At 38.1% G+C, this 13,452-nt stretch overlaps 1 protein-coding gene across 1 annotated transcript in view; it reads left to right on the top strand.

Annotated features, from left to right (window-relative positions):
• Nucleotides 1-13,452, top strand: part of GLIS3 (GLIS family zinc finger 3) — a 144,212-nt gene that overhangs the window by 116,111 nt on the left and 14,649 nt on the right. Inside the window, exons 6-7 of the mRNA XM_062599941.1 lie at nucleotides 525-663; nucleotides 6,656-6,818. Coding sequence (XP_062455925.1) covers nucleotides 525-663; nucleotides 6,656-6,818 — 302 coding nt within the window. The remainder of the gene's footprint in view (nucleotides 1-524; nucleotides 664-6,655; nucleotides 6,819-13,452) is intronic.

The following is a 13,452-nucleotide window of genomic DNA, read 5'->3' on the forward strand; positions in this document are numbered from 1 at the left end:
TGGTGCCATTTCTGCCCTGACCTGCTGGAGTGATTTCTCTGCTGAGTGCTCACTCCCAGCCCCTTGTTTCTTTTGACACTGATGTGTCTCTGATCCATCCATGAGTCTGTTCAGGGCACTTCGCCAGCAGGAAAATATCTATGTTTCTATAACATCACTCTGCTGATGCTAAAGGTGTCTCTCATTTGATAGATCTCCACTATCCATGAACCAGGATGCTCTTCTAGCTCATGCAGCACCCTCTATGTCCACCTGCCTCAGGCCCTGTCTGTACGTGCTGCCCATGTCCTGAGTGCAGTCTTGCAAAGCATCACGAAGAGTTTCCTTCCTCAGATTTGAAAAAGAACTGCTATAATGGAACAGCTGTTTTCAACGGTTTGGGGGGAGAAGAATTCTGTTTGCACTCCATTTCTTCCACTAACCCCTCAACGTGTCTTCATTACAATTTCTGAGCATCTTAAGGCTTTTTATTTCTTTTTTTGTCCTTGTAATAATGGTTTCTCCTTTCTTGTCTTGTGTTCCAGTTGCGATCAAGCTCAGAGCTTTACCAGGACATCCTGAATGACTGCCTTGCAATCCAGCCCGTCCAGCCAGCCCCTTCACCACATGATGCTGCAGATACCATGAGACCATCTCCAGGGGCAACTCATGATATCTACCCAGGTATAGGAAAGGAATAGAAAAAAAGCCTGCAGTATTTATTGCTTGTTTAAGATGAAGGATGTTTTTGCAGCATAGGATGTCCTCTAAAATCATCATCTCATGAGAAGCGCAGAAATTGCGAAGTAATATGAAAAGATAAATTTTAATCAGATTTTTTACATCTTTTTTGAGGGAGGCAAGGGGTGATGAATCTTATTTTGTCTGTAGAGAGACCTACCACAACAAAGAGGACTGTATTTGTTCTGTGGGCATTTGGCTTCTGCTAGCAAAATTCATTTCTGCCATTCCTTGTAGACATTTTGAACTTGTTAAGCTTCATTTAGAATTAAAGGAATATTTTTCCCTTTATTTTTCATGGATCACATACCATTATTACAATAGAGCTACATCGATGAACTAAAATGCTGCATTATGAGTTCTCATATTTTGTGTAACTCTAAGCACACCAACAAACACATTTAGGCCATAAAAGTGATAATCCTATTTTTATTGCTTCAGTTAAGTATTTGGGATTTTCCTATTAAAATACATAACTCTCATGCCTAGCTAAACGTACAATGACTGTTCACATTTTGGCTGAATTTGAAACATTTGAGAAGTTAAAAGCGATGATACATCTCAAAGTTCAGCACAATGGTGGGCAGCTTGTTAACATTTTTTATGAAACATTTTAATACTTGTGAAGACATCTGGTTCTAACTGTCAGTCAGAATGCATTACGTCTTCTGATAGTCTTTACTCTGGTACAGTTCAGAGTCCAAGTTTTAACTGAGAAGCAGATACAGCAACTGAAGGAGTTGGCTGAATGGTATGTGCAGCAGTGAAAGTGACATTATCTGAAGTGGCCACTTGAAAAAGTGGTTTTATTTTACTGAGAGGCTTGCAAATGTAGCAAGTTCTCAATATGCTTTTATCAAGGCTATTGTGGTTTATGTTGCTGTAGGTTTATACTGAAAGAGACCAGGAAATTGAAAGCTGTATTTCCTACACTGACTATGTCCTAATTTATAAAATATTTGTTATTACCTGTATGCTGTTGACCTTTAAATGCCTTAGTCTGATCACAGTCAGATAGCAACTATTACCTGAAATCTAAAGGAAATTTCAGATTTTAAAGGTATGTTTTTGGGCAGAAAGCTTCTACCACATTGTAATAGTAACACAGTGTTGCTTACATGTGTTTATTTTTTAGTGTACTTTGGAAGGGAGTTGGATACTGGGAAAGGTTTAGATAAAAATAATGGCAGTATCTACTGGCCGTAGATACAAAACTCATAGTGAGAGAAGAAAAGATTGTACTTGTTGTTTCAAGTGCCTAAATATCATGGAACACATCAGGGAACAGTATTTCAGAATGTTTTCACAGGAAGTTTCCACTGAAATCCCTTGAGCACTGGGATCTTCTACAAATCTAGCTTCTCGACTCTGCTTAGATGTTTAATATCCAGACTGTTGGATCAGTCTGAATCTAGGCTGATAGTGACTTGAACGATCTTTGGCCCAATAATTTGTTGATATCCTAAGCCAAATAAAGTGATTTGTCTGTAGCCAGCCCTGAGGTGAAAATTTTCAGCAGACAGGGTAGCTGATAAATGACTTCTGAGGTATGTCATGGCATTTTGTAATCTCATTCATGCCTTGTTTTTCAATATTTGGCATTTCCAGCATTTACTGATGATTGAGATACTTCAATATAATAATTTATTTTTTGCCTTACTTTTCACTGCATCCTACTGCGCAGCATTTTTTGTACTATCAGAGTTAGTCAACATACCTCTACCAGCAGTATTTTCTCAGCAGGTAATAAACAGGTTTCCCTTACACAACTGTTTGCCTCTAACCATAAGATATCGCATTTTTCCTAGCTTTATTTTCTTGGTGCGGAGAAGACAAGTATTGTTTCACATCAGTATTGTGTCAGAAATAAATAAATCCATGTCACTTCATTTTGACAATGACCCGATCCAGTTGAAATAGATTGTTTCATTAACTACTCACAGGGTTGCTAGATAGTAATGTACCATGCAGAAAAGTGAGATATTTCCAACACGGAAGGAATTATTTTTTGAGACATGACAATCTTAAAATTATTCATACCCCAAAAAGAGAAAACCAAAATGTCAAAAAGCTTGAGTATGGTGCCTTAGAAAAGCTGCCCTTCCAATTTCTCAGGAAACAACAATGACATCTTTTATAAATATAAGAAAAACTTTGACAGTCTGAAAAAGAAAATATATACCTTTTACTGGGAACTGTTAGAGAAGCATAATAGCTGAAATATATCTGCTCCTTATCAAGTAGAAACATAAACAGATAACTATTCCACCAATAACCTTAAAGCAAACTTTTCTGACTTGGAGGTTGCTTTTCTTCTATGTTATGCACTTTTAAAGCCAAGGTGGATTTTATTTCACTTTTCCTGTATACAGAAATATGCAGAATAAATATCTGAAAGTGAACATTTAGCTGCTAGCCCTCTGATCATCTTTGTAGCCCTACACTGGACTCTCTCCAGTAGGTCAATGTCTCTCTTGTACTGGGGAGCCCAGATGTATGTCATAGTATGTCATGGTCATGTTCTCCAAAACAAAAATTCAGAGCTTGTTTCTAATGATATGCAAAATTTCTGGTAGAATCTAGGTTTTCATTTTTAAAAATATTTAGATTTTTTTGATTCATGTAGTTCATAGAATGAAAATTTGAGAAATTCACTCACTGTTAATGACAACATATAAATGGTGTGTTTTCTACTATGCATTATATCAATATATTTTGTGTCTGCAGTCCGAGATCCCTAATATTGGAAGGATTATAAATGATGCAATGATGCAATGATGCAGTTTTTATTTTTATTGTGCTCTATTTGTTAAAAATTGACCATTTCACATTTAAGAATAAACCAGAATCTATCACTTATAAATAATTACTGAATTTGTTTGTTTTAGAGCACTCTCCTGTGCTACAGACTACATTGCTAAAGCTTTTCAAGTGCATGATTTTCTTTGCAAGCTGAGGAGTAATAAATTTGTATGACAAGTTTGCAGGGTTTTACAATAAGGTTCTCACTGCATTTTAAATGTCTTATGGTTCAGTACTGTGAAACTTAGACAGGCCTACTTTATACCTCTGACTTAAGATGTCCTTTCTTTAAGTAAAAATTCTTACTGTGCTTTTTTCTTCTTAATGAAATAATATTGAGCTATGTGTTCTACATGTAAAACAAGAAATTCTTTCCCTGAAGGAGTTTACATCTGTGATACTGATGATAGGACAGTAGGTAGATAAAACAGACAGGTAGAGGGGGATTAAAGACTTATACAGGGAAAATGAGAGTTGTTATACAAGTGGCTTGAGCATCAGCTCCCTAACCACTAGGCATTGCAAGAGCATTACTAAGACTGGAAGAAGACATTGTAGATGTTTGCTTTAGTTTTATTTAGTGCATATACATGCCATATATATCTACAGAGGTGTGCAAAGTGTTCATAACATTATCTTGCCTGTTTCAAGAAGGAGATGTTCTTTCCCTCAGACTGTCTCTTTCTTCTCCAGTTTTACTTCTGAGTTTATAATATTCATTTTGATGTAACTTACTGGAAATTGCATAATAAAGGTTGAATTCACATTGTGAGGGAAAGAACAATTACTGATGAATTGGCATGAACATTGTAAGTGACATGGTAAGACACAGGGCCGGGGCAGAAATCCTCCTGTTGTGCAGGGGTCATGTTCCCCCCTAGCATCTCTACCATTTTGTTCAGCAAAAGCCCCTAGTTTTTGCTAGGTGGATATGCAAAATTTATCCTTAGGCTCACAAATCTTTCTTGCTAGGATATTTCATCTGGTTACGTGATAATCCTGTTATTAAAAAATTAGTACTTATATCACAGAGCTTAGAGTTAGCATATGTGCTGTAAGCATTCACTGGAATTTTTCAGAATATTATTGCTTGAAATACTTCCAGATTAGCAGGCAATGTGTTCTGCTCCGTGTAAGCATAGCATCCTCTAACCACATTAGGTAGGTGGACAATTAATAAGACGTAGGGGAAGGAGGACACAATCTTTCTTTTCTTCCTCCTCCTTAGGAACTACCTCTATATTCTAGAGGAAGGCTTGAGAGTGAAAAATGTGTAGAAGTTTAAAAAGACATCAAAGAATGTTCAAAAATTAGAATTGCACATCTTATTCATGATGTGGGCTGTTTTGTGATTTCTTCGGTAGTAGCCATTAAACCATTTTTATCAAAGGCATGTAAGTTATCTATAAACTAACTCTTGATATTTTTATTCTGACTCAGCTGGTAATTTTTCAGTGACTTTTCTAATTTTTTCCTCCAGTTTTCTGAGCAGTAGAGAAAAGGATTCTTGGTAGACAGTATTGTATCTTAGGACAAGGCTTGTATGTGAACAATTCTCTCTTTTTATTTGGATAGTCGGGCGTTAAATATTCTATCATCTGCTCATTCTTCCAGAACAGGCATTTGTTTCTTATTTCAATTTTTTTCATTTTCATTACTGCATGTAAGCATAAAATGGTTAATTTACAAGGTCATTCCTTTCTTTTTTCTTCCTTCTGCTTTCATTTGCCGTGATGCCAGTCTCATATTCTCATGCCTACTTTCCCTAAACTTTGAAATATCTCCACAAGCATCTAAATTAGGTATTTTGTTTTACCTACTGATTACTTAGTGTACAACAAAGGTTGGCTACCAAGCAATAGAAGCTATTCCAAAAATACACTAAGGACTTGAGAGATGAGGTGGACTTTTCGCCCTTTTGATCTTGAGCAGCAGCATTCAAAATTGTAACCAGTGGGGTCACTTTATTGAAGATTGGAGTGTGGTAAGATCACTTCTAAAACACAGTTTGTTCTGCAGTTTTCATACAGATACTTTAGACATAGAAAGATCCTTTACCAGTGCTGATGCACTTTGAGGAACTAGTTTAAATTCTAGAATTTTATCAGTGAGGTTGGGTTATTAGTTCTGAAATATTCACTTGCATAACATGTCATAGGTAGAATTTCATAATGTAAACTAGGCCTAAACTTTTAAAAGACAAACTGAAAGATGTGACAAACAAACACTGGCTGATCATTTTCATGCTGTGTAATGTAATTTCTCCTCAGGCTTCATAAAATATTTAAGATATTTAGTATTTTGGATGCCGCTCAGTGTCAGCATAAGCTACTTCACATGGATGTCAATGAAAATAATGGAGTAACTGGTTTTGCAGAGGTTTTTGATAATCAGTATCTGACCTCCTAAGTGCCTAATTTAAAGAACTTTTGAAAATCGGATTATAGGATTTTGGGGTCAATTTATCAGTACATTGGGAGGGAATCCTGTAATGCTTTTTGTTTAATCATTCAGAACTTTTCAGTTTTTGAACCACACAAGAGCAACTTGAGAGAACTGCTAATGCTAGTTTACTTTTTTGTATGTAGTGCCAGGCAAATCTGGGGAGAATAATAAAAGTATTTGAGCTTTGGTTACAGATCTTCAAAAAATTCAAGATTTGTATGGTTGGGGGAAGGTTGGAGAGCATTTCACTACTTATACAACTGGGCTTTTTGTTCGTTCAGTAGCTCTAAAAAGATATACCCTGGTATATGTCTACCACTTCTTCTACAATATGAAGCCGTAGAACATTAAGATTTGCAGCTTATTCAAGCAAAATTCCCAAGACAAGCTTGTGTTTTGTGTGGTTTTAGGAGAATATCATTTGGCAGCAGCAAAGTTTGTTTGGCAGAGTGGACGTTGTATGTTTCTTTTCTTTCTCTCTCTCTCTTTTTTTTTTTTTTTTTTTTTTTTTTTTTTTTTTTTTTACCCTTCAGCAGAAAGCAAGACCTGAGAAAGAGCAGTTAGCTGATAAAAATTAGCACAGGAAATTTTGCAGAACAAGAGTCGGGGGTGATAGTGGGTAGTGGACAGTTAGCTGCTGGTCCTGCTGCGTGCCTGATGTAAGGTGTTTCTCCCCTCTCAGTTTCAGCAGACATGTTCCCCGGCACCCAGACAGGCCAAAGTGCCACCGCAGCAGGAGCTGTGTCCTTGTCCCAGCGTGTCAGCCTCCCTTCCCCGGGATGTAATATGCAGGGCAGTCCTCACCATCTTCCTCACCAGCTACCTCTTCTCTCAGCTGTAGACTCTGAGAGGTAAGAGCACCTCTTTTTCTTTTTTCTTTTTTGTTTGTTTGTTTGTTTGTTTGTTTGTTGTTTCAAAAAGCCTGAGGAGCAACCAAGCTGCTCAAGTGGTAGAAACATTGCTGCTCGGGGAAAAGAGAAGCAAAGGGACTCAGCTGTCGCATCCCATGTGGGATATGACATCCATCTCCATTGAGGGACTTCCTGCAAAACCCACCTTGATCTGCAGCAATGTCCTGAACACAGCAAGTCCTGGTGGCTGGGACACATCAAACTCTAGAGGAGCTCAGCAGACCTCCCAGAATGGGCACCTTGAAATTAGTGTTTCTCTTTACCTTCAGTAGGAAACTCATAAATCTGAACTCTTTTCTCTCAATATTCTCTCAGAGCTGCAGGAACTTGGCATCTTTTCTCTTATTAAGAGCAATAGATAGAAAATGGATTTTGTTTTTAATTCTGTAGTTACAGAGCTTGATTTAAAGTCAGGGCTTTTTTTGCTGGCTAGAAACAAGTCCCTTGGGCTTTGCTGTTTCCATGATTTTATGTATTTCAGCAGTATGAAAGCAAATTGCTTGAAAGTGGTTTAATTTTCATCCTTAGACATTTCATAAATTATTTTCATCAGTGGTTGCAATTACTTATATAGTATATCGTATTATAGATTTCCACTTAGCTTATTGAAACAGAAGTCTACCAGACTGCAAGACTGAAGAGGCCTAAGTAAATAGATTTTCAGTAGTAAAGTCAGTAAGGTACAATATCAAGCTTGAAAGCTATTGAATTCTTCTATGTATGGAAACTTAAAAGCATTATTTTGCTGATCTGCCTGCCTTTCAGCACTCTAAAACATAAACTGATGTATTTCATTAATATATTTCAAGGTGTTTAATTTCTTTGAGGGATAAAAATGTCAGTAATTTGGAGAGCATAAAATGTCCAATTATAAACCTGAAAAGAATGTACCCTAGGTACATTCTTACTTACAACTTACTTACTGACAACTGAGCGTATTTTCATTTGAGGAAAGCTGTACTAACTCTGCCTTGCATCAGGGAGATGGAAGAACAGAATTATTCAGGGAAACGGATAGTGGGCCAAAAGCACTTTTAATTTTCAGAACTGCAGACTCAAATTCAAACAGATCTGGAGCCACAATTGTTTTTTTTTGGCTGTTGTACAGCAGTCTGAGATTGCCAGTTAGTGATCATCTGAGCTCATCTAAGGATTCATTCCCCTGCCTGCTCCTGGCCACAAGGACCAGCCTCTTTCCCCGGCACTGGCTCTGGTCCTTCTTGGAAACCTTGTGAGCTGTTGAAGCTCCCTTGGGTAGCTGAAGGCTTTTCTTTCCTCATGTGGTTTTCTGTTAGGTGAGTCCAACAGGCATGTCCAACAAATGCCAGAGCACCAGGTAATGGGCAGCGTCAGATCAACAGCTATTGCAAGTGTTAAATTCATTATAAAAAATAGTGATCTCATCAGCACATTTCTGAGGTGAATACTCTGGGGGACTGTAGCAGAAACTCTGACTGTAGCAGTCAGAGTGTGACTTAACACATGAAGTTGTTGAACGTATTGCAGACCTCAGGATACTACAGTATTCAACAGAATAACTATAATAAGGAACTAGCCTGATATTTTCCTTTCTCATATGCTGTGCTAACTGTGTACACTCTCTTTTAAAGGGTTTATCTGCTGTTTCCTGTATGCAGAGATGCAGAGCTGCTCTAGCTTAAAAAAAAAAAGAAAGAAAGAAAGAAAGAAAGAAAAAAGAAAAATGCCAATATAGTCATTTAGGCAATGCAGCAAATGGAAATTTATATTCAGAAAAGCAAAAAGTATTCCTATAGTGTTGACTTGATTACAGAACATGTAATACAATTTAAAACAAATGCTTAGGATGAAAACTAGTACAGAAACTACATCTTGAATCTAATACAGATCATTTGCATATAACCTCTGAAAGTAGGCTCTCATTTACACCGTTTTTGGGGTATGATGATGGCCATGAAAATGTGAACAGGGCAAACTAGCACTTCAGTATGTCCCCAGAACTGGTGGCTTTAGAAGCATGGATTACGTTATTTATCTCCATCTTGTCATGCTGACCTGCAAGATCTAGGGGTACAAGCAGGGAATCCATTCCATGTAGTTCCTGGCAAGCGCTTGGGTTTTTCCAGAGCCAGGGATGATCGATGAGTGCGTGCCCTGGGACTAGATGCATTTATCAAACTAAAACCGGTCTACTCTTGCCTTGTGGCTTTGGTGGGCCAGGGCCAAGCTTGTGCCTCTGCCACTTTAGCCACTAGACCAAGGTATGTGAGGGGCAAGACAGAAACTTCCTCCATATCTTCATGGACACTGGGATAGAGAAATAAATGGAAGGGTTCTCTTCCATCTTTCTCCACCTAATGGTGGGAGCAAGACTGTAGCACTGGTAGTGCAAGATCTTAAGCCTAATTAATGTGAAAAGCTGACCTGAGCGTGGGACCTATCTTATTCCACTTTGATTCCATATGCAAAATTCAATGTACTGAGTGCAAGTCAGGCAGAGTGCATCCAAGAAACTGCTGCATGCATCAGAGGAGAGAATGTGCACAATAAAAAAAATAAACTTAAATTTTGATTGTTCCAGTTGTTAGGGTCTAACTTTCAATGCTCACCTGATTTACAATAACCTCTTGAATACTAACTGTTCAGTGATGATAGCAAATGATCACAGCACACAAAAATGATATATATGAAAGGCAATATTTGTTTCCTCTCATTTTTATAATAAAAGAAGAAGGGGCATACAATGAAGTTGAAAAATAATCTACTTAAAACTGAGAAAAACAGTTCTATTTTTATGTAATGCTATTAACATATGCAGCTCAGTGCCGCAAAATTGTTGGTGCTTGAAATTATTTGGTATAAACATGGGTAGTATTGTCTTTAGCAAAAAAAAAACCACAACATTCATATTTTACTTTTTAAGGTTTATGCAAGAAACAACCTTTTAGCAGATTGGAGACTAGGACAGAATTTTTGCATAGAGCATAGTGCTCCATATGATTTTTAACCTTTCTGTGAACCATGGCTAGCGGTATGGCCCTAAGGCATGACAAACACATCCCAGTCTGACATGAACTTCTGAACACTGTATAAGAATAGAAAGAAAGACTTAGGACTGAACTGTTCAATTTAGCATGACTGTAATGCTATAATAAGTTTTGTAACAGTGCTTCTGTTTGTTTATTTGAGTATGTGGTTATAATCCTTTTATGCCTTTGCTGTAAAATAATAAATGTCTCCAAGCCAGACTTCCAGACACACAAGAGCCCCTGAGGGGATCCAGCCAAGGAATCAGAACATCTAATGTTCATACATTACAAGCCCTTTGTGTGCGGCGTACAAGGAACAGCTCTTAGAAAGTCTTTAGTTAGAGATCTTAACAGTGAGGTTTTGAAATCAGTATGGCAATTTCTTTCCAGACCTGCGACACTTAGGAGAACTGGCTGCTAAGAGACATTATCTCTTTTTTAATTACTGAGGAAATGACAGGTAGCAATTATGGGCTCTAAAGAGTGGAGGTAGCACAGATATACCCCTGAACCTGGACCAGAGCCAACCTAGCAGACCTTGAGATTTTCTCCACCCTATTTCCATGCTTTCTCTCTTTTCCAAATAAACATTTTTCTTTCTTTTCTTTTTTTTTTTTTTTTTTTTTTGCATTTGCATTTGCAAGAAACTCAGTTCTCTAATACAGGTATGTCCACAGAAAAATGCCAAGAGAGATTTTAAAGTTATATTTCTGTCTACAGGGAATCTGTATTTCAAGGCAGCCCTTAACATTTCCCTTGCCTAAATTCCACTCTTCTTTCTTCTTCTAATCAAAGCACGTGCTTGGTTGCTTGTCAGAAGAGCTCAGGTTTTTTCCCTCTGACCCCTTATTTGGGCTCGATGTACCACTGGTTTGATCTGCTATAGCAGTTCCTGTGTTCCTATAGTTGGAGAATTTGTGTCTTGAAAAGGATTTTTAGACACTTATTAATGGCTGAAAAGAAGGATATAGAATTAATGTCTGTCAACACATCTCCCCCAGTCATCTCCCCCACACACCATGGGGATGGAAACCTGCTGTGGGGATCATTGCTATGCAGACTATGAGGCCCATGAAGAGCAGCAGAGCTGTATGAATGTAAGTTTGGTGGCTAAACAAAAGCACAGAGAAAAAAATCTGTTTTTTCTTTTGGGGAAGAAGGTTATTTACTTTTGTTTTTGAAAAAAAATCATTTTCAACATAAAATTGGTGAAGTAAAGTATGTCTCATACACAGGTATAACATTCATTTTTTAGTTGTTTTGGCCAAGTGGATGCATGCATGACTTTCTGGGAACATGTTTGATTTTTGAAAGTTGTGATTGGCAAAAGCCATGTTTCTCTGTTTTTAAACCACGTCTACTGGATTATCATTGATGGCTAGCTAGATATATAGTGCAATGTGTTTGGCTGCTGTAATGCAGTTGAAAGTTTTGCTCACTGACTCGCGGATTGGGGAGCTGCAAAATCACTAACGTAGCATAAAGAACAGAGCCAAACTAGCATCGCAGAAGACAAAGGTAGTGTTTAACACAAAGACCTGTAACTCTGTCCCACGTTTTCTGGATTTGCCTAGAAATAGATAGGCAATAAAAAAAGAGTGAGCAAAGAGTGGATTGTTACTTGGTGAGCACTTATACCACACTGAGGGGGGGAGAAGCAACTTGCTACAAAGAGCTTATGGCTTTGTCCTGCGTCTAACCAAAACTGCAACTGAAATAAGGTGAAAGGGTGGTGTCCTGACTGTGTCAGCTTTGTAACATTTTGCTGTGTTCCCAAACTATTGCAGCCTAGTAAAATGTGTTAGAAATCCAGCCAGTCAACAGAACCATAATCCAAAAAAAATATTTTAAAATGTATCTAAAGAAAAATACAGTCTCTGAAGAAAGAAAACAAAAGTTTTTAGCTTTAATATTCTGTTTCCATTTTGGAAGCGTGTTGAAAGCAAGCATAAAGTCATGTTTCCAGTCATCTGCAGGATGTAATTGGAGCTGCAGAATAATTGGAACTAACATTTTTCCCAGAAAATTAGCAATTGGGAAAGTGAAACACACAAGCTGAAGTAAGAGAGTAATGATGCTGTGCTTGATTTAGAGAAATCCACTTTTATTCCTCAGCTCTGGTCTAGAACAAAGAAGAAAAGTAGAAAGATAGAAAAAAGGGCTAGCAGTATGAAACTGACAGAGTTGTTGTCCTGAAACCCAAATAGTTGTTTGGTATTTGGGTTCTTGACATGTTTCATTTTGTTGTTGTCAGCAAGAAAAGTTGATTGTGTCAGTTGAAATGTCTGCATTTTCTAGTGTAATTTTGCTTATTTACCACAATACATTAAGAAGGTCTTAAGTTCTGTTTCCTGAATAGAGTAGCAGTTCTCAAGGACCAGACAAGTTTGATTCTCTTGAACTCAAAAGCATGAACATAAATTGCCTTTATGCTTTTTCTTCAGTGAATGTAGACAATCTTTGTACCTGTGTTTAGTATTTGCTTTCTGATATTCTCAGAATATTGTCACTTTTTTGCAGTTAATTGGGTAGAAAATAGTCCAGAGCTACACAAGAAGGGGAATTACAAGCAGAGAAGAAAGCCAGAAGCATGAGGAGGGCTACATGGTACCGGCACTGCTAAGAACAGAAGTTCAGAAATTGTGTCACAGATTGCAGAATAATGTCATTGGCTACCAAATTACAGATTTTTTGAATAAATATAAACAATTTTTGGTCTCATTTTCGAAATTTGAATTCTTGGTATGACCTCTATCTTCAACTGTATGTTTCTCTATGCATATGTGTGTGTATGTATACAGTACTTAGATTAGCTCCTTCTAAATTTCCTCATGCTGTAGTAGTTCTGTCTTCTACATCTATCTCACAATTAACCATTCCCCCCGATTTAGGAATTCTGCCCAAAAATAGGTTCTGCAGCCACCAAATTCCTATCTCCCATCCTTCCCATAATTGCTGCTCTCCCCTCTTTTGCAGTGTTAGAGGTTGAAGGCCAGAGAAGGGAGGACAGTGGAGCAGAAAGGTACCTGGTGTCCTTTCTGTTGCCCTTTCTGTTCCTCTCTCCTCTGGGAATAATATCTCCTGAGAAAAAAGGCTAAGAAACTCTGCGCCTCATGCAGCTTGAAGCTACTGTGCTCTCTCAGAGGGTGGGTGAGTAAAGCAGCCAGCAGGTCAGAGGAGTTTCTTGCAAAGTGGGACTGCAATCCTTGAGGGAGCTGGAATTTCTCTTGTCATCTCCAGGCCACCTTCATTCTTGGATCCAGTGTCCAGACCAGCCCACTTGCTGGTAGTCAGGGCTTCTTAGATATCGATAGCTTTGTGGAGTGCATGCAGTTCACAACCCTTGGAGCGATCAAGCAGTGGAAGTGAGAGAAGCCCACTGAGACATCTCAGTATGAGCACAGTGAGCAGGGAGGGTGAGCAAGCTTTCACACATCTGTGGAAAGGGTGGAGCTCCACCACAGAGCGATAGGTGCGGCATAGCTGTCAGTGGTGATTTCCTTCTTGCTTTCCTTGTTTCCAACCAGCTTGAGCAATGACAAGTTGGTATCATAGTTATAATACCT

This window comes from Rhea pennata, chromosome Z (assembly GCF_028389875.1).
Source record: "Rhea pennata isolate bPtePen1 chromosome Z, bPtePen1.pri, whole genome shotgun sequence".
NCBI classification, from domain to species: domain Eukaryota; kingdom Metazoa; phylum Chordata; class Aves; order Rheiformes; family Rheidae; genus Rhea; species Rhea pennata.